This window comes from Scyliorhinus canicula, chromosome 15, assembly GCF_902713615.1.
Source record: "Scyliorhinus canicula chromosome 15, sScyCan1.1, whole genome shotgun sequence".
In the NCBI taxonomy this organism is placed as follows: Eukaryota; Metazoa; Chordata; class Chondrichthyes; order Carcharhiniformes; family Scyliorhinidae; genus Scyliorhinus; species Scyliorhinus canicula.
The window spans coordinates 57,129,727-57,149,691 of NC_052160.1; the positions used below are offsets into that span (position 1 = coordinate 57,129,727).

The following is a 19,965-nucleotide window of genomic DNA, read 5'->3' on the forward strand; positions in this document are numbered from 1 at the left end:
ATCTCGCCAATGCGAGCGGACCGGTTAGTTCGGAAACCAATCGCCGGCCGGCACAGTTCCTGATTTCGGTGTTGCCCCGTGATCTAACCGGCTCACAGGGATTCGTGCCTGTCGCGACTTGGCCGTTAAATTGTGCCTAGAGACACTCAATTGCTTTTCCTGGTTTTATGCAGTGAAGTTGCGTGGGTTTCCTCCGGGTGCTCTGGTTTCCTCCCACAGTCCAAAAATGTGCGGGTTAGGTGGATTGGCCATGATAAATTATCCTTTAATGCCTAAAGGTTGAGTGGGTTATGGGGTTACCGGGATAGGGTAGGGGAGTGGGTCTAGGTAGGGTGGTCTTTCAGAGGGTCGGTGTAGACAGTGGCGGACTGGCCAGCGTGTCAGGTTGTCCGATGGCTAGTGGGCCCCTGATGAAGTGGGCCCCCTATATCAAATAAAAATGCAATAAAGAAACAAACACAGACAACTGTTTTAGTAATAAAAAGGAATATGGGAAAAAAAGAGAACAGGACACAAATAAGCAGTGCATGAAAAGGAACGAAGCAGGGGAGGTAGTGGAAGGATGTGGAATAGGGGGGTCCGGGTCGGGCATAATTAAGGAAATTCCATGTTTTCAGCAAGAATGTGTGAATTTAAAGATAAAGTTACAATTCGTGATTTGAGATGGTCGACAACTTCAAAGGATATCAAGCAGTAGTCTTGGTTCAGCTGGTACATCGGTCCGGGGCCCGGAGAGCCAAGAAGGGGCCCGTGAATCTCTGAAGGGCCCTTAAAAATTATAATTAATTGGATAAATAAATTTCCAACTTCTTTCCTGAGATTTGTATGCTAACTTAATAAAATATAATTGTTTTTAAAAAGAGCAATACCAAATAAAAATGCAATAAAGAAACAAACAAATAATCACTCAGTGTATGAAGGAACTAAGCAGTGTTAAACGGATGTGAAAAGGAGTGGAGGGGGGGGGGGGGGGGGGGGGGGGCTGGTTCACCCGGATCGGACATAGTTGGAAATCCACGTTTTCAGCAAGAGTGTGTGAATTTAAAGATAAAGTTACAGTTCGTGATTTGAGATGGTCAGCAACTTGAAAGGATATCAAGCAGTACATAGGGTCATGAGGTCACCGAAAAGGAGAAGCGGTACCTTTGACCGTAAATCGTGAGGTCAAAGGTATTGAAGTGATAAGTCATGATCGGTAAACTCAAAGGGTTGCGACTTGTAACACTACACTGGTATCAAACTGGACATGTTAACTTTGGTCGTGGGACCATTCTTAATGTCTTACTATAGTCGGACCAAACTTCTAAGTTTCAACAGTTGTCTCAGTTGCTTGCTGCTGTGAACACTGGACAGTGGATTGTCTCCTCTTCTGAAGCTGCATAGGCCACAGCAGTATTGACTAATGAACATAGCCTATGTTCATAGTACCCCTACCAGCATGGAAAAGAAAAAGCATAATACTGGGTCACTAAAATGCAAAGAACAAAAAGAAGCAGAAAGGAAGGAATCAGCCAAGCAATGCAGGCCTATTACAGAGTTTATAATACCGCAAGCACAATCCACATCAATATCCAGTTCTGCAACAAATAATCAAGAAGGAAGAAACAATGCTCATGGTGATGATGCAATGACATGCGAGTTACAAGAACAGAGAAGAGCTACTTTGAATGTAGAGACAAATACAAGTGCATCCATTACTAATCAACCCAGGCCCAATATTTCTTCTGGCTTCCTTGTTCCGGTATCGGTACAGCCTGTAGTTGCAACATCTGAACATATAGCTTCAACTAGTGACAGGGAATCAGATATTCCTTCAAGCATAAATGACTTAGTTTCTGAAGCACATCCTGTAAATGAACCTACGCAAGAAAATGAAAGATCAATTACTGGAATCTTCCAATATGCATCACGAGCAAAGCTAAAACAGTTTTTTGCTGAACATCCACTTCAGCCACTTGATGATCTGCCATTTGATGCTCGTTTGTATGAGAGGAAAATTATGAATGACTCAATCCCAAGAAAATGGCTAACATATAACAAAGAAAATAGATGCTTATATTGTTCATACTGCTTAGCCTTTGAGCTTCCCAACACTTGTAATTCATCACCCTTTGTACGTGGCTTTAGTGACTACAGGCGTATTAGCCAGAGCTTGACTTTACATGAATCGACAACAACACATGTCAGAAATGCTCAGCAATATATCAATGTGGTTAATGATGGCACCTTAGATAAATTTTTTGCAGCATCACTAATTAAAAGGAAAGAAGAAGTATTGAAGCAGAGAAGTATTGTCATGAGGATTATAGGCATCATAAAGATGTTAGGCAAGCAAGCACTTCCTTTTCGAGGTCACAGAAATGAATCGGCCTACACTCTAGATAATGAGGTTCTGAATCATGGCAATTTTTTATCTACAGTGCAGTTGATGGCAAAATATGACCCCCATTATAGCAGCTCACGTTTCTGCAGTGCAAAACAAGTCTAAACAAAGAATCAAACGATTATAGCAACAAGGAAAGGCTCAAAGTAAAGGCCGTGGTGGACTTGTTACATACCTGAGTAAAACAACTATAAACATGTTAATCAAAATTATGAAGAATATGATACAAGAAAGAATTAGTCATGAAGTTTCTCAAGCAAAATATTATTCTATTCAGGTTGATTCAACACAAGATAATTCATCCATCGATCAGTTTAGCATTATTATTTGGTATATGCTTAAAGGTATTATCTGTGAGCGACTACTTTCAGTTGTGCCAAGTAATGATGGTACAGGACAGGGACTTTTTGATCTATTGATTGAAACATTACAGCATTTAAAATTGACCCCCAAAAATGTTTATCTGATAGCACAGATGGTGCTGCAAGCTACCATGGCCAGTTTAATGGTTTACAAAGTAAAATTGCTGATGTGGCTGATCAACATGTTCATATATGGTGCTATGCCCATGTCTTGAATTTGGTGATAACTGAAACAACAAAATGTTGTGTGCCTGCAGTTTCTTTTTTCAATTTGCTCCAGAATATAGCAACTTTTGTGAAAGCATCATACAAGAGAATGGCTGTATGGATAGAAGTTGTTGGAAAACATCTAGGACAAGAAAAAATGAAACGGTTAAAGCTAATACGTGAGACCAGATGGTCAAGAAAATCCAATGCAGCAACAACTATATTTGGACGTTTTGATGATGCCACTGCCAGTACTTTCGTAAATCTATTGACATGCTTATCAATGGTACAAGATTCAGAAAAGTTTGATGCAAAAACAAAACATGAAGCAAATGTTTTACTTCAAAGTCTTCTAAAGTTTGAAACCATATTGACAGCATTTACTTATTTGTATATATTTGAAACTACAACCCTGTTATCAAGTTATCTACAGACAAGTGGTTTAGATATGTTTACTGCATGGAGTTTGGTAGATTCAGCTACAACAAAGTTGAAGGAACAGAAAAGAACATTTGATAACGTTCACAGCAAGGCTTTGGAATTTGTAAATAAATGTAATGACAGGATTTCACAGATGAATATGAATGAAAATCAAACATTGGAAATTGATGCGTTGGAAACAGCATTGCCACTTAAGAGGCAGAGGAAGAAGAAAAGAATGGCAGATGAGCTTATTGATGATGAAAGAAATTCCTCAGATTCTCTAGCTGATTTTCGAGTAAATGTGTTTAACCTAATAATGGATCGCATTGTCCAGTCACTAGAATCACGCTTTGTACAACACAAACAGTTGTATAAAGATTTGTCCTGCTTGGACCCAGCAAAGTTTAAAACTATTGCAGAGAAGGGCCTTGAAGATGAAGCATTGGAAGGTATTATTAAGCTGTTTCCACAAATCAGCAAAGATCAAGTAATATTGGAATTGTTTTCTTTTGCTTCAAACTTTGATGTATTAAAACTATTGCTTAATGATGGTGAGAATATGGATTCCAGTTGCAACAATTGTAAAATTTGCAGCACTTGCCCATCGTGTGTACTAAAAATTCTGGCATCCAACAGACTTCATGACAAGGCATATGATAACCGTTATGAACTTTATAAAGTCATCTGCACACTATCAGTTACTCAAGTCCAATGTGAGAGGACATTTTCAAAGCTAAAGATCATAAAGACAAGGTTAAGAAATTCGCTGTCTGAGGAGAATTTGGAACCATACATGTTGCTATCCATCGAAAAGAAATTGTTAGATGAATTGGATGCAGAAGCAATTATTGGCAGATTTGCACAATCATCTAGCGAACACAAACGATTGCTCTTAATATAGTGGACTGCATGCAATGCTCTATTGTGCTTTTGAACTATCTGTTAATGTGTAAATTGTGCAGTAAACTATTTAAAAATATCAACCAATTACTTAAAATTTTAAAAAATAAATAAATAATTCAATTATAACATTCTGTATTTACATTTGGTATCTACTGGTAGTAATATGTACAGTACATGTACACTGTAATTACTAAGAAATACACATTTTTTCCACAAAAATTTTAATTGTACCCTTTTTTCCATATGTATTTTTTGGCCCCCTTTGTCTCCTAGGAACCAATATTTTTAGACCCAGTCCGCCACTGGAATTAGACTGGATGGATCGAATGGCCTCCTTCTGCACTGTCGGGATTCTATGAAGTAAACCAGCCCTCTGGCTCTGCCTTATTGTGACTGACGCTCCCTATAAATACACCCAGTGCCCAGCTCAGGCTGCCAGTAGCCGATCCCTGAACTCTCCCAGGATGACTGTCCTTTTCCCAGAGAGTCTGGGGGGGATCCGGTCCGCTCTCTCCGACCAGACCTGGATCCTTCTCCTCACTTTCCTGCTCCTGCTGGCTTGGTAAGTGTCTGACTGATTTCTGCCTTTCCCGCCTCGAGCGATGGGAGAAAATAGTCCCAAAGCTGAACTCAGTTCAATGTTTGTCTGAGGAAAGTTGCCAGCGTTTGTCAGCAGTTTGTGTTTGTTTGCAACTGTTGGGGGCGCCTCAGTCTCTGGAGAGCTGAGCCGGGGGCGGTGCTGGAGAATCGCTGCTGATTCCGGGACATTTCCCCCCTCCTCCTGACCGCGGATCCCAACAAATTCGTCTGGGGGGAGGGTCTCTGAGTTCATGCAGGGGTTCCCAGGATGGAGGTCCATCACAGTGGGATTTTCAGAGGAAATAGAGTTTAATGTTAATGGGAGGATGGGGGGCCGGGGGATTGCCAACACTGCAGATTCACATCGGTTCCCCGGAGACAGACCTGTTCACGTGAACCTTTGCATAATGTTACTCTGGATATAAACAAACTAACCGAATGTGGAAAATGTACAGAAAATGTGTCATTGACAACTTTTTGGTGGAGTGGGGGATTGAATCACGAAAGGTATTTTCATGCATAACCTTTCCTAACAAGAGTTGTTGCAGAAGATTTCACATAACTCCTTTATATTGGCCTGGGTGGTATGAGGTTTGAAGAGGACTTTTTAAACATATCAGGAAACTTTCTGGGACACGTTGTCAAGACTTCAACACACTTATCAGCATTTAATCCAGAAGTTCCGGGGCTGTCACTAAGAAAAAAGTTGATGTCACATTGGACACCTTTTACAGTCCCCAGGCCATTGCTATCCTCCTTAATTGTATGGGGGGGAATATGAGATGTAGCAATAGCCACAGCAGGAGGGTGAGGTGATCTTCTTCACTACCCCGCCACCCCTTCATTTCTTGTAACTTTGTCTCATCCTCTCTCATTTTTGCTCCATAGAATCCCTAGAGTAAAGAAAGAGGCCATTTGGTCCATCGAGTCTCACCAACCCTCCGAAAAAGCATCTTACCTGGTCCCACTCCCCTGTAACCCCACCTAAATTTTATATCTTTGGACACTAAGGGTCAATTTAGCACGGCCAATCCTGCACACCTTTGGACTGTAGGAAGAAACCGGAGCACCCGGAGGAGCCCCACGCAGACACGAGGAGAAAGTACAGACTCCGTAATCTAACCTGGGTCACTGGCGCTGTGAGGCCGCAGTGCTGACCATTGTGCATATTAAAGCAGCAAATGACACTGAGCGAATTGCCTCAAATATTACGGAATGCATAGAAAATTGATCAATGACGAATCGGCGAACAATGGCCAATATGCTTTACCCAACAGGAGGAAGAAAGCCAATGAAATTCCTCCATATTTTCTTGTTATGCTTTGCCAATCAGTAGAGGGCGGAGTGCAGAAAATACAATTTCTGATATAACAGATAAAGCTTTAACATGTACTTTTTAAATTCTGGAAACCTCATCCCTCCCTCCTTTACTCCCTCTGACCCCATTCTCGGGTATGATCTGCCTTTTGGCCTTCTTCTCTTCTGATTGGCCTCAGCGTAATCGTCAAGAACAGTGTTGTGTTATGTAATTTGGAACAACACAAGCTGCCACTTGATGCAGTTTTGAGTAAAAGATGCTCCAGACTTTGAAGTGAGTTCAATGTGTTTTATTGAACTATTAGCACAGTTCTCAATGAGTTCGACTCTCTGCTAATCTAAATGTAGTGACTCAGTCTAACTGAACCAGCCTTGCTCTCAGCCACGTGCTGAGGTGTGATGCTGAGGATACACCCTGCCTCACTCTGTAGATGTTGGTCTGTGGAAAGAAGCGGGATGTGAGTGCCTCATCCCTTTATCGTGAGATACCACCCCTGAGTGTCCTGACTGCTCATTGGTCGTGTCCTATTCTATGCGTTCATTAGCTGCATGTTTGCATATCATGACATACCTCCTTTTTTTTAATGTTTTGTTGGCGTATGTGAATGTATTTACATGTGAATGAGTCTGTCTAACGTGACTGACGGAGGACAACGGAACAGAACAAACAGAGCAAACAAAACAAACATTCACAAGTCCAGTCTCAGAGGCGTCTGATCCTGGTCGACTGCCGGAGAGGTGGTGGAGGGGACGACGGCGCCTTGATAGGCAGGATGGAAGCCTGACTGGTGGCCTCGTGGTGCGAGGTATCAGGAGGTGGCAATTCAACAGGTGGAAATGGAGGCGAAGGTTGCGGGCAGGCAACTTTGCGCAGTGCCCCTCAATTCCTTTGCACGATGGAGCCATCAGCCATACATACAACACAAGAGCAGGGCACGGCCTGTCGAACAACGACAGCCAGGGCAGACCACCCACCATCCGGTATCGTGATCCTGACAGTGTCTGCGGGGGATATCATGGCCAGATCGGTGGCATGGGCATCATGGCCCTGCTTTTGACGGTCTCTGAGGCGCTGCATCTTCTGCGGCACCGGGAGGTGATCCAGGCTGGGCAGGTGTATGGTTGGAAGCGTCGTCCGCAGGTCCCTGTTCATAAGGAGTTGAGCCGGCGACATGCCAGTGGACAATGGAGTTGCCCTGTGTGCGAGCAGTGCAAGGTGTATGTCGGAAGCAGAGTCCGCGGCCTTGCAGATGAGCTGTTTCACACTGTGCAACCCTTTCTCGACTTTTCCATTAGACAGCGGATAGTGCGGACTGGAGGTGACATGCTGGAAATTGTATGACCTGGCAAACGTGTACCATTCTCGACTAGTGAACCGCGGGCCATTGTCGCTCATGACAGTGATTGGGATGCCATGCCTTGAGAACGTCTCCTTGCAGGCTTTGATGACGGTCCGAGAGGTGAGGTCCGGGAACATCAACACCTCAGAGTAATTCGAGAAATAGTCAGTGATCAATACGTAGTCGCGACCATTCGCATGAAATAGGTCGATGCCTACCTTGGACAACGGAGAGGTCACTATGTCATGCTGTTGGAGCGTCTCCTTGCTCTGCGCTGGCTGGAACCGCTGACAGGTAGCACAGTTCAGGACCATGTCCGTGATGTTCTGGCTGATGCCGGGCCAGTAGACAGTTTGCCGGGCTCTGCATCTGCACTTCTCAATGTCCAGGTGTCCCTCATGAATCTGGTGCAGCACCAAACTCTGGAGACTGAGCGGAATGACAATCCTGTCCAGCTTGAGGAGGATACCATTAATCACCATCAGGTCATCCTTCACAGTGTAAAATAGTGGGCACTGTCCTTTCTGCTAGCCATTGGGGAGGTTGTGGATGACGCACTGCAAGAGGGGGTCTTTGGCTGTCTCATCACGGATGAGAACTACCTTCTCATCTGTCGCTGGGAGAGTGCCAGCACACAGCTGCACCTGCGATTCGATGTGCTGGATGATCCCCAGCAGCTTGCTGGTCGAGGTGACGGAGCGGGACAATGCATCAGTGATGATGAGCTCCTTGCCAGGTGTGTACACCAAGTTGAAGTCATACTTCCTAAGTTTAAGCAGGATTCTCTGCAACCGAGGCGACATGTCGTTCAGGTCCTTGTGAATGATGTGGACCAGAGGCCTATGATCCGTCTCGACAGTGAATGTCGGCAGGCCGTAGACATAATCGTGAAATTTGTGGATGCAGGTGAGAAGATCGAAGCACTCCTTCTCAATCTGAGCATATCTGGTTTCAGTGGGCGTCATCGCCCTTGATGCGGAGGATACTGGTGCCCAGGATGATGTGTCATCTCATTGAAGCAACACCGCCCCGATGCCATCCTGACTCACATCTCCCGGTCCGGGTCGAAGAATGCCAGGACTGGCGCAGTGGTGAGCTTGGCTTTCAGCTCCAGCCACTCTGTCTGGTGTGCCGCCTTCCCCAAAGGCAGTTGGCTTTTTCCCCAGGTTGCGTAGGGCCGTGGTGTGTGTGGCCATGTTTGGAATGAACTTGCCCAGAAAATTGACTATACCAAAGAATCACAGCACCGCCTTTTTGTCCTCCGGGACCTTCATCGCCTCGATGGCCTTGATTTTGTCTGTGTCCGGGCGCTCACCATGCTGTGAGATCTGGTCGCCTAGGAACTTGAGCGTCGATGTGCCAAAACAACATTTGGACCTGTTTAACTTTAGGCCGTTGGCATGGACACGGCGAATTACCTTCTGGAGACGGGACACATGTTCTTCAGGAGTCATGGACCATATGATGATGTCATCCACGAACACACCTTCAATGTCTTCCATCATCTGCTCCATGATGCGATGGAATATCTCCGATGCCGAGATGATGCCAAATGGCATGCGATTGTAGCAGTATCTGCCAAACGGTGTGTTGAAGGTGCAGAGCCTTCTGCTGGACTCTTGCAGCTGGATTTGCCAAAATCCCTGTGATGCATCCAATTTGGTGAAGAAGCGCGCGAGTGCCATCTCACTCGTGAGTTCCTCCCACTTCGGGATGGGGTAGTGTTCCCGCATGATATTCTTACTGAGATCCTTAGGATCAAGGCAGATGCGCAGGTCCCCCGAAGGCTTCTTTACGCACACCATCGAGCTGACCCAGTCAGTCGGATCGGTGACCTTGGATATGATGCCTTTTTGCTGAAGATCCTTCAGCTGTGCCTTCAGGCGCTCTCTCAGTGGAGGAGGGACACGTTGTGGTGTGTGGACCACTGGCTTGGCATCAGGTCGTAGCAGAATCCTGTATCGATACGGCAGCGTGCCCATCCCGTTCAACACATCTGGATACTGGGTGAGGATGTCGTCGATGCCGGCCTGAAGATCTACATGGGAGGATGTCGTGGTGTAAACCCTTTGAATGAGGTACAGCTGCTTGCAGGCGTGCACACCCAGTAGGGATGCCCTGTCTGGCTTAACAATTTCAAAGCGTAACCGTGCTTGTGTGTGTCAGTTGGATACGTGCAGATGGCAGGATCCCAATGTCGTGATAGCATTCCCGTTGTAATCCAGGAGCTTGCAGCTGGAAGGACCGTGGGGGGCTTCTTAATGTGTCTGAAGTCTGCCTGTGAGAGGAGGTTGGCAGAGGCATCTGTGTCCAGCTTGAACTGGGTGGGGCAGTGGTTGACCTTCATCAATGCTCGCCATTCATCCTCGGAATCCACAGCTAGGATTGACTGGACTTACGATGAGTCGGGTGTGGCAAATTCACACGTTGTAATAATTCCCCATGGTAGGTGTTGTCCAAGCATTCATCATCTAGATCCATTGCACTGTCTGGAGCAGAATCCTGTTGGCATTGTTGCACACTCCGGATGCGCTGTCGTCGGAATTGGGAGCGCTGGTTTCTGACTGGTGATGCAGGTCTGCACAGGGCTCCATAGTGGCCTGGCTTTCTGCAATTTAAACAGCATCTGCCTCTTGCAGGGCAGTGTTTCTTTAAATGGGCGGTGCACAGTTCGAACACGTCATGACGTCGGCGTCCTGACGCTCCGTGCGTTGTTGCACATGCGCAGTGCGGTTCCCAGACATCTGCATCGCGCATGCGTCGGACCCCGGGCAGAGTGCGCGAAATGGCTGCTTTCGTCAATGTTGAGGCACTGCATCCGGGATATGGCCTGCACACTCCCCACCTCATGGGAGGCTAGTTTATCATTTTCTGCCGTTTTGTACTGGGAATAGCGATTTTCAGCGTGCTCATGCACTGTGCATGTTTCAATCGTGACTGGCAGGGTCATATGCTTGATCTTCAGTAACTGCTCTCTCAGTGGATCAGAGTGAACTCCAAAAACGATCTGGTCTCTGATCATGAAGTCAGTGATATCACCGAAGTTGCAGGATTGCGCTAGCAGTCTAAGGTTAGTTAAATATGAGTTGAAGGATTCGTCTTTACCTTGCAATCGCTGCTTGAATATGTAGCGCTCGAAGATTTTGTTGGTGTCCACCTCACAGTGGCTGTCAAACTTGTCCAGGATGGTCTGAAACTTTGTCTTGTCCTGATCTTCGGCAAAGTGAAAGGAGTTGAATAGTTCCAAGGCGTGATCACCTGCTGTGGTGAGGAAAAGAGCTATCTTCCGAACATCAGACGCACCATTGAGGTCTGATGCTTCGATGTAAAGCTGAAATTTCTGCTTGAATGTCCGCCAGTTGGCACAGAGATTGCCGGAGGTCCTGAGCCGGTGAGGAACCGGAATCTTTTCCATTGTGCCGGTATACATTTGCTGGTCGTCACGGATCTTGCTCAGTTGAACTAACTAATTTGAAAAGACTCCTGGTATCATGTTTTGTGTGTGTAATTTGGAATAACACAAGCTGCCACTTGATGCAGTTTTGAGTAAAAGATGCTCCAGACTTTGAAGTGAGTTCAATGTGTTTTATTGAACTATTAGCACAGTTCTCAATGAGTTTGACTCTCTGCTAATCTAAATGTAGTGACTCAATCTAACTGAACCAGCCTTGCTCTAAGCCACATGCTGGGGTATGATGCTGAGGATACACCCTGTCTCACTCTGTAGATGTTGGTCTGTGGAATAAGTGCCTCATCCCTTTGATAGTGAGATACCACCCCTGAGTGTCCTGACTGCTCATTGGCCGTGTCCTATTCTATGTGTTCATTAGCTGCATGTTTGCATATCATGACAAACAGTATCAGCCCTGTGCACCCTGCAGTTCTTTCATGCCGGTATTAACATTTACCAGCCCGTGCCAGGATTCTGTTCTGCACGATTATTTGAACAGAGAGTTTCTCCCATCCAGTTTCTTATCAGTCACGTACTGCCCTGATTAGTGATTTGGAGTTTGTTATCCATATTGCATAATCTTGTCTTTCAGTTAGCTCAGATGTTGCCAGAAAAGTAAAACTGGTGACGAATGTTGTAAGTAGAGGGAGTGAGGGCCTCCAGGCTGTTTTGTAAAAAAATGTTATAGGTTTCATGACTTTACAAATACGAGGCGCACAGGGCAGGATATTTCCCGCAGACTCCTGAACTCTGTGGTCAGGCTCAAATGAGGAACAGAGGCCTGCAGTGAGGAATCAGTCCACCTGTGATCTTTCCACAAGGTGACAAAGTAAAGGCCAGAAAGCGGAACCGCTGTCCAGTTAAGGATAGTGGGCAGACTAAACTGCAGGGCCAATCAGAGGCCTTTGAGCATGAAATGCGCAGCAGCTTGCAATGGAAGACAAGTAAGGGAAGGGGTGATTCAAAATTGAGGTGCCCTTTCTGCAATCTTTACAAGTTTGAAGTTAAATGTCTCTTGCAGCTAGTCTGCCACTGTGGTAAGAGGACATTCTGTGGGGTGGGTGGGAGGGGATGGAGAATAGCTCCTCTATGCAGTGGCACACACAGGCAACCTCCCTGGAGTTCTGGGCCCACTGCAGTCCTTTGCTGGGAGGCTGCCTCTAGGTAGTTAAAATGACTCCTGGTGCCTTTGGGATCCAGGAAACCAAATGGAAAGATCATGGTTGAACTGCTTAAGTTGCTAGTAATGGCTGTGTTTGTGTGTGTGTGTGGTTCATAGAATCATAGAATCCCACAGAGCAGAAGGAGGCGATTCAGACCATCGCATCTGCACTGATCCTCTGAAAGATCACTGCACACTGGTCCATTCCCTTACCCTCGCGCCGCAACCTAACCTACATTTCCCTGGACACGAAGGGGCAATTTATCATGACCAATCCACCTAACCTGCACATCTTTGGACTGTGGGAGAAAACTGGAGGACCTGGAGGAAACCCGGTTTGTGTGTGACAAGACGCCAGGGAACTGGCCCGCATGCCAGCAGTGTGGCAAACCTGTCGTTGGATTTGGGTTTCAGACCAGCACAATACACGCATTTGAACTTGCATTGTAATTAATGCTGCTGTCTCGGCGAGACCATCACATTCGCTGTCTGTGGTCCACTACACAACAGGGTCTGAGTTTATTGTAACCAAATTTACAACGTTCATGAATTGGATGATGCCCTTCCAGGCCTGACAGTTGCTGGGTTTCTTCTTTTTTTCAGGAAATTTTCAATTTATTTACAAAGCACAACATTCCATCCAACATTATACATGTCTCATTATAAACACCCCCTTCACCATATCCCCTTCACCTGTCCCGCTTTATAACTGTAATACAAAACAAGCCGCCTCCCCCTGCCCGCTGACGTTTACCAACTCTTAAAGAAGGAGATGAACACCCTCCACCTCGAGTGGAACCCCTCCTCCGAACCCCTAATGGCAAACTTTATCTTCTCCAAATGTAGAATTCCAACAGGCCACTCGCCCTTTTGTTAAGCACCGCAACCCCCCTCGTCTTCGAATCCAACCCCGAATGGAACACTTGTCCCATCCACCCTTTCCCCAATTTTCTTTGGTCCTTAACCCTTAAGTGAGTCTCCTGCAAGAAGACCACGTCTGCCTTCAGAATTTATAAATAGGTGAACACCTGAGACCCTTTAATCGGTCCAATCAATCCCCTCACATTCCATGAGGTCAGTTTGGTTGGGGGGAGGGGGGGGGTGGGGGGGGGGGGGGGGGGGGGGGTCCAGAGTAGCACGTCCCCACCCACAGGCACCCTGATCAATCAAACTTTAATCCCAATGGACTCCTTCAGGGCCCTACCTTGCCCACCTCCCGGGCCCACCCAAGATGGCCACAGCCATTCCCTCCATCCAATGACTCCATAAAGAAACCTTCAGTGTCAGCAAAGCCCCCTCCACCGATCCCAAGCAAAGAAACCCCGCCGCCCCAGGATTGTTATCTTACCCCAAACTAAAAACAAAGAAAACAACTCCCTCTCCCCCCCCCCCCCCCCCCCCCCAAATAGCCAGCCACGGCTTTCCCCCCCACTTCACTTCCGTGAACCACCATTTCTGCCAGCAGGGTAACCCCCACCTGAGGCTCAACACAAACTTTATATAGAAAAAGATTCACACACCCACCCCCGTCACACCCTTTAATCTTGCACCTCCAGACTCCTTCATCCCCACATCACCTCTCCCACCCACTGCACTCCCCACCAAAACCACCAAATGCTTTAATACCCCCAATGCCTACACCCTACATGCAGGGGGGCAGCTATTACAAAACTATAAAACTATACATTTACAGCACAAAGTGAACTGAAAACAACAGCAAGCAAAAACAAACAAAGCCTCTCGCCCCTGAGTACAATGCCACAGCTGAACCGTGTAGGTGAACCCACACAGAATCCTCAAATGTCTCCCAGTCCATGGTCCTTTATAAAGTTGCTTGCCTCCTCCGGTGTATCGAAATAGTGTTCACTTCCCCCCATGCGTGATCCACAGAGGAGCCGAGTACATCATGTCAAATCACACCTTGGCCTTGTTGAACCCGGCCTTCCTCCCTCTTACCCAGCTCAACTCCCAAGTTCTGATAGATACAGACTTTATGGCCTTCTCGCCTACATTCATGGCTCTCCCTTGCCCACCTCAGAATCTTCTCCTTGTCCAAATACCGATGGAGCCATACAATAATCGTCCGTGGTGGTTCCCCAGCTCTCGGCTTTTTGCTCAACGACCGATGGACCTGGTCCACTTCAGGAGGACAGTCAAAGACCCCCTCCCCCCACCAACTGCTCGAACATCTTGGCCACATATTCCATTGTTCCTGTCCCCTTAATGCCTTTGGACAACAATCCTCAAGTTCTGCCTCCTTGAGTGGTTCTCCAGATCGTGGACCTTAGCCTTCAGCATAATTTTCTCTCCAACATCATCAACATTTCTACCTCCAAAGAGACAATCCAATCCTCCTGGTCGACAACCCTCTCCTCTACCTTCCTAATCGACACATTCTGCGTCTCCAGCTATTGGTCCGCCCTCTCCAGGCAGCCCGAATTGGCTTTGCCACTCTCACCAAGTCCTCAGTGACCGCCAGCCTTTTCTTTTTAAATTCAGCCGAAAGGAACTCAACCAACTGCCCCACCGTGTGGGCAATGATGCTGCTGGTCCCTCCGCCATCTTTTCCCTTCGTACGCCATGTGTGTCCTGCAGGTCCGAAGAATGACCCTTGCTCAACTCTTCGACATCACCTAGCAGAGGAGAAATCCTAGTTCTTCAATATTATCACTTTTCCACCTGCACCACCCCCTGGCAAGAAGGGGCAAAGAACCAGTCCTCAGGCAGGAACCATCTCATGTGCCACCACTCACTCCATGGCCACCAACGGAAGTCCCAGTGGTGGGTTTAAGACCATAAGACATAGGAGTGGAAGTAAGGCCATTCGGCCCATCGAGTCCACTCCGCCATTCAATCATGGCTGATGGGCATTTCAACTCCACCTACCAGCATTCTCCCCGTAGCCCTTAATTCCTCGCGACATCAAGAATTTATCTATCTCTGCCTTGAAGCCACTTAGCGTCCCGGCCTCCACTGCACTCCGCGGCAATGAATTCCACAGGCCCACAACTCTCTGGCTGAAGAAATGTCTCCGCATTTCTGTTCTGAATTTACCCCCTCTAATTCTAAGGCTGTGCCCACGGGTCCTCGTCTCCTCGCCTAACGGAAACAGTTTCTTTGCGTCCACCCTTTCTAAGCCATGTATTATCTTGTAAGTTTCTATTAGATCTCCCCTTAACCTTCTAAACTCCAATGAATACAATCCCAGGATCCTCAGCCGTTCATCATATGTTAGACCCGCCATTCCAGGGATCATCCGTGTGAATCTCCGCTGGACACGCTCCAGTGCCAGTATGTCCTTCCTGAGATGTGGGGCCCAAAACTGGACACAGTACTCCAAATGGGGCCGAACCAGAGCCTTATAAAGGCTCAGTAGCACATCGCTGCTTTTATATTCCAACCCTCTTGAGATAAATGACAACATTGCATTTGCTTTCTTAATCACAGATTCAACCTGCATGTTTAACTTTAGGGAATCCTCGACTAGCACTCCCAGATCCCTTTGTACTTTGGCATTATGAATTTTCTCACCGTTTAGAAAGTAGTCTATGCTTGGATTCTTTTTTCCAAAGTGCAAGACCTCACATTTTCTCACGTTGAATTGCATCAGCCATTTCCTGCACCACTCTCCCAAACTGTCTAGATCCTTCTGCAGCCTCCCCACTTCCTCAGCACTACCTGCCTGACCACCTAACTTCGTATCATCGGCAAACTTCGCTAGAATGCCCCCAGTCCCTTCATCCAGATCATTAATATATATGGTGAACAGCTGCGGCACCAATACTGAACCCTGTGGGACACCGCTGGTCACCGGCTGCCATTCCGAAAAAGAACCTTTTATCCCAACTCTCTGCCTTCTGTCAGGCAGCCAATCCTCAACCCATGCCAGTAGCTCACCTCGAACACCATGGGCCCTCACCTTACTCAGCAGCCTCCTGTGTGGCACCTTATCAAAGGCCTTTTGGAAATCCAGATAGACCACATCCACTGGGTTTCCCTGGTCTAACCTACTTGTCACCTCCTCAAAGAATTCTAACAGGTTCGTCAGGCACGACCTCCCCTTACTAAATCCATGTTGACTTGTTCTAATCCGACCCTGCTCTTCCAAGAATTTAGAAATCTCATCCTTAACGATCGATTCTAGAATTTTACCAACGACCGAGGTTAGGCTAATTGGCCTATAATTTTCCATCTTTTGTCTTGATCCTTTCTTGAACAAGGGGGTAACAACAGCGATCCTCCAATCGTCCGGGACTTTCCCTGACTCCAGTGATTTATGAAAGATCTCAACCAACGCTTCCGCTATTTCTTCAGCCACCTCCCTCAGAACTCTAGGATGTAGCCCATCGGGGCCAGGAGATTTGTCAATTTTAAGACCTTTTAGCTTTTTTAGCACCATCTCTTTTGTAATGGCAACCATACTCAACTCAGCCCCCTGACCCTCTATAATTTTTGGGATATTACTCATGTCTTCCACTGTGAAGACAGACGCAAAGTACTTATTAAGTTCTCCAGCCATTTCCTCGTCTCCCATCACTAGCCTTCCGGAATCAGTTTGAATTGGCCCAATGTCTACTTTGGCCTGTCGTTTGTTTCTTATGTATTGAAAGAACTTTTACTATCATTTCTTATATTACTGGCTAGCCTGCCTTCATATTTGATCCTCTCCTTCCTTATTTGTCTCTTTGTTAATCTCTGTTTGTTTTTGTAGCCTTCCCAATCTTCTGATTTCCCAGTGCTTTTGGCCACTTTATAGGATCTCTCTTTTTCTTTGATACATTTCCTGACCTCCTTTGTCAGCCATGGCTGTCTAATCCCTCCCCGGATAATCTTTCTTTTCTTGGGGATGAACCTCTGTACAGTGTCCTCAATTATGCACACAAACTCCTGCCATTTTTGCTCTGCTGTCTTCCCCACTAGGGTCTGCTTCCAGTCGATTTTCGCCAGTTCCTCTCTCATGCCCTCGTAATTACCTTTATTTAACTGTAACACCATTATATCCGATTTTGCCTTCTCTCTTTCAAACTGCCAATTTCTGTTGAATCAGTGATTAAAACAATCCACAATCCTGTCCCGAATCTCGAAATACCGAACCTTGTTTGAAGATGTTCAATACTAGATGACAACATCTGTTGGTCATAAGATTGGTGTTTGAATGAGATTTCATTTGAATGAAACTAGAAGGTATAGTTGATTTAGTTCACACTAACCAATTTAAGTTTGTTTCTTTCTAAGATTGTAACCATTTCAATTTAATTTGCAGGTACAGCGTTTTACCCTATGGGTTATTTAAACGGCTTGGAGTTCCAGGCCCAAGGCCACTACCATTCATCGGAACAATACTCCATTACAGAAAGGTTTGTTTATTTTGCATTTCTCCACACTGTCAATAACTCGCCTGTTATTAAATCATTCTGCTATATCCTTTAACTGAGAGCTGATGAGACCTATCCAAAGTTCCTGCTAATGTTTGGGTGACTAGGAGACTCTGGGCCGAGCAGGACAGAGCAGGTGCTGATTGACTGGTTCTCCATTTCGTGAACCAGCCAAAAGCTGGAGAAACTCTTCCGGAGGCCAACCTCACCAAGTGTTTGCAGAGCCAAATAGAATCCGCACCCCTGTAATTGGCAGTGCCAGTGCTTCACTGAACTGGCTCAATAAGACCCCCACCCCCCTGCACTGGGATGCCACCTTCAGGCAACTACAGTTCCCGGACAACTCCAGTCAATCTCTGACAGGAGGCCTGAGCAGACATTTTAAACCAGCTTCATGGGCCGCTTGTGGGCTGGTAGATCTGCTGCCACCCATCCTGCTTTGGGGGAAAATGGTCTGGGGTGGGATATTGCTGGGGAACCAGCACGCTGGTCAGATTCTGCGGCCAGGGGTAGCACGGTGACGCAGTGGTTAGCACTGCTGCCTCACGGCGCCGAGGTCCCAAGTTCGATCCCGGCTCTGGGTTACTGTCCGTGTGGAGTTTGCACATTCTCCCCGTGTTTGCGTGGGTTTCACCCCCACAACCCAAAAGATGTGCACGGTAGGTGGATTGGCCACCCTAAATTGCCCCTTAATTGGAAAAAATGAATTGGGTACTCTCAATTTAATTTTTAAAAAGATTCTGCGGCCAACCCCCTCTCCAAGCTCCCTCCCAATGGGGCCGAAAACGTCAGTCTCTAATATCCCCCCACACACAGTAAAAGAAAATATTGTTTTGCCTTTTTTTATTATTATGTGAATACTTTTGCTCATGGTTTTATTTTCTTCCTGGCCAGGGTCTGTTTGGGTTTGATATGGAATGCTACAAGAAGTATGGAAAGGTGTGGGGGTGAGTGCATTTAATCAGCCAGTAATGGGTATGAGTGAGTGGATTTTTATCCATTTCAAAAATCCATGTTATGCATTTTACTCCAGTAATGTGATATGTAGTTTATGATGTTTAAAGGCACATATCATTCCAAGTAGTATTGACGCTGATGTAATTATTGCACTTCTAGGGATGCGATATTTACATTGAGTGACATTGTTGGTCTGAGTAACTTCACCTTTATCATTGTACTGAAAAGGATGCCACATTGGGCAGCTCGGTAGCATATTGGTTAGCACGGTTGCTTCACAGCTCCAGGGTCCCAGTTTGATTTCCGCCTTGGGTCATTGTCTGTGCAGAGTCTGCATGTTCACTCCATGCCTGCGTGGGTTTCCTCCAGGCGGTGTGCAGGTTAGGTAGATTAGCCATGCTAGATTGCCCTTCATGTCCAAAAAGGTTGGGTGGGGTTACTGGGTTACGGAGATAGGGTGGAGGTGTGTGCTTTGGGAGGGTTTTCTTTCGAGGGGCCGGTGCAGACTCGATGGGCCGAATGGCCTCCTTCTGCACTGTAGATTCTATGATTTGTATTTGAGTGCTGCAGTTTGTAGGAGGAGTATTCAAACTGAATACATTTGGTACTTTTGCATGCGATTGAACTGAGAAAGTGTCTCCAATGCTGCATTCACACTGAGCCTGAAATCCTCTCTGTTTCGGTTTAGACATGGGTGGAGTGCTTCTCCATTCAATTCACTGGAAAAATGGGGTAAAGCCCCAATCCACTGGGAACTGACCCATTTTCACTGTTGCAAGGAATTCTGGCAGTGGCTTGGAGATCTGACTGGATATCTGTGCTCCTTACAGCAAGGGAATGTCTCTAGGAAAACTTCCTAGTCTATACCTGGAATTCCATCCATTGAAAACTGGCAAGAGTTCTGGCTCCAGGACACATCCCAATAGTTTCAAATACATAATTGATCCTGGAGGTGGTTTCTGTCAGGTTAAGAGCTTTGAAATCCTCATTTTTCTTTTGGACCAGGATGGGCTTCAGAGGTGAGTGTCAGTAAGTTGGGGCGTTGGGCCGCCCCACATGTGCGGAAGTTTTCTTCAGGAGAGAAAACGGGCGACAGGAAATTCGCAAGGTGTCTGAGAAATCTGTGCTTCCAGGTTTTATGTCCGAAGTATTCCCGGACAAAATTGGGACTGGGGTTTCTCTGGCTTGTTGATGGGTGCACCTTTAGGGGCCAAGCCCTAACATTGAGGGGGTAGGCCCGCGCCGGAGTGGTTGGCGCTCTGCCGGCTGGCGTGGAAGGCCTTTGGCGCCACGCCAGCTGGGGCCGAAGGGACTTCGCCGGCCGACCGAAGTCCGCGTATGCGCCGGAGCATCAGCGGCTACTGATGTCATCTCCTGCGCATGCGCTGGGTAGGGTGTCACTTCCACCTCCGCCATGGTGAAGATTATGGCGAAGGCAGAAGGAAAAGAGTGCCCCCATGGCACAGGCCCCCCCCCGCCGATCGGTGGGCCCCGATCGCGGGCCAG

At 46.7% G+C, this 19,965-nt stretch overlaps 1 protein-coding gene across 1 annotated transcript in view; it reads left to right on the top strand.

The window, feature by feature from the left end:
* Nucleotides 1-4,625: 4,625 nt before the first annotated feature.
* The window catches only part of LOC119978649 (cytochrome P450 3A21-like), an 85,007-nt gene continuing 69,667 nt past the window's right edge, over nucleotides 4,626-19,965 (top strand). The window contains exons 1-3 of the mRNA XM_038820437.1: nucleotides 4,626-4,840; nucleotides 17,391-17,484; nucleotides 18,397-18,449. Coding sequence (XP_038676365.1) covers nucleotides 4,743-4,840; nucleotides 17,391-17,484; nucleotides 18,397-18,449 — 245 coding nt within the window. The 5' untranslated portion in view covers nucleotides 4,626-4,742. The remainder of the gene's footprint in view (nucleotides 4,841-17,390; nucleotides 17,485-18,396; nucleotides 18,450-19,965) is intronic.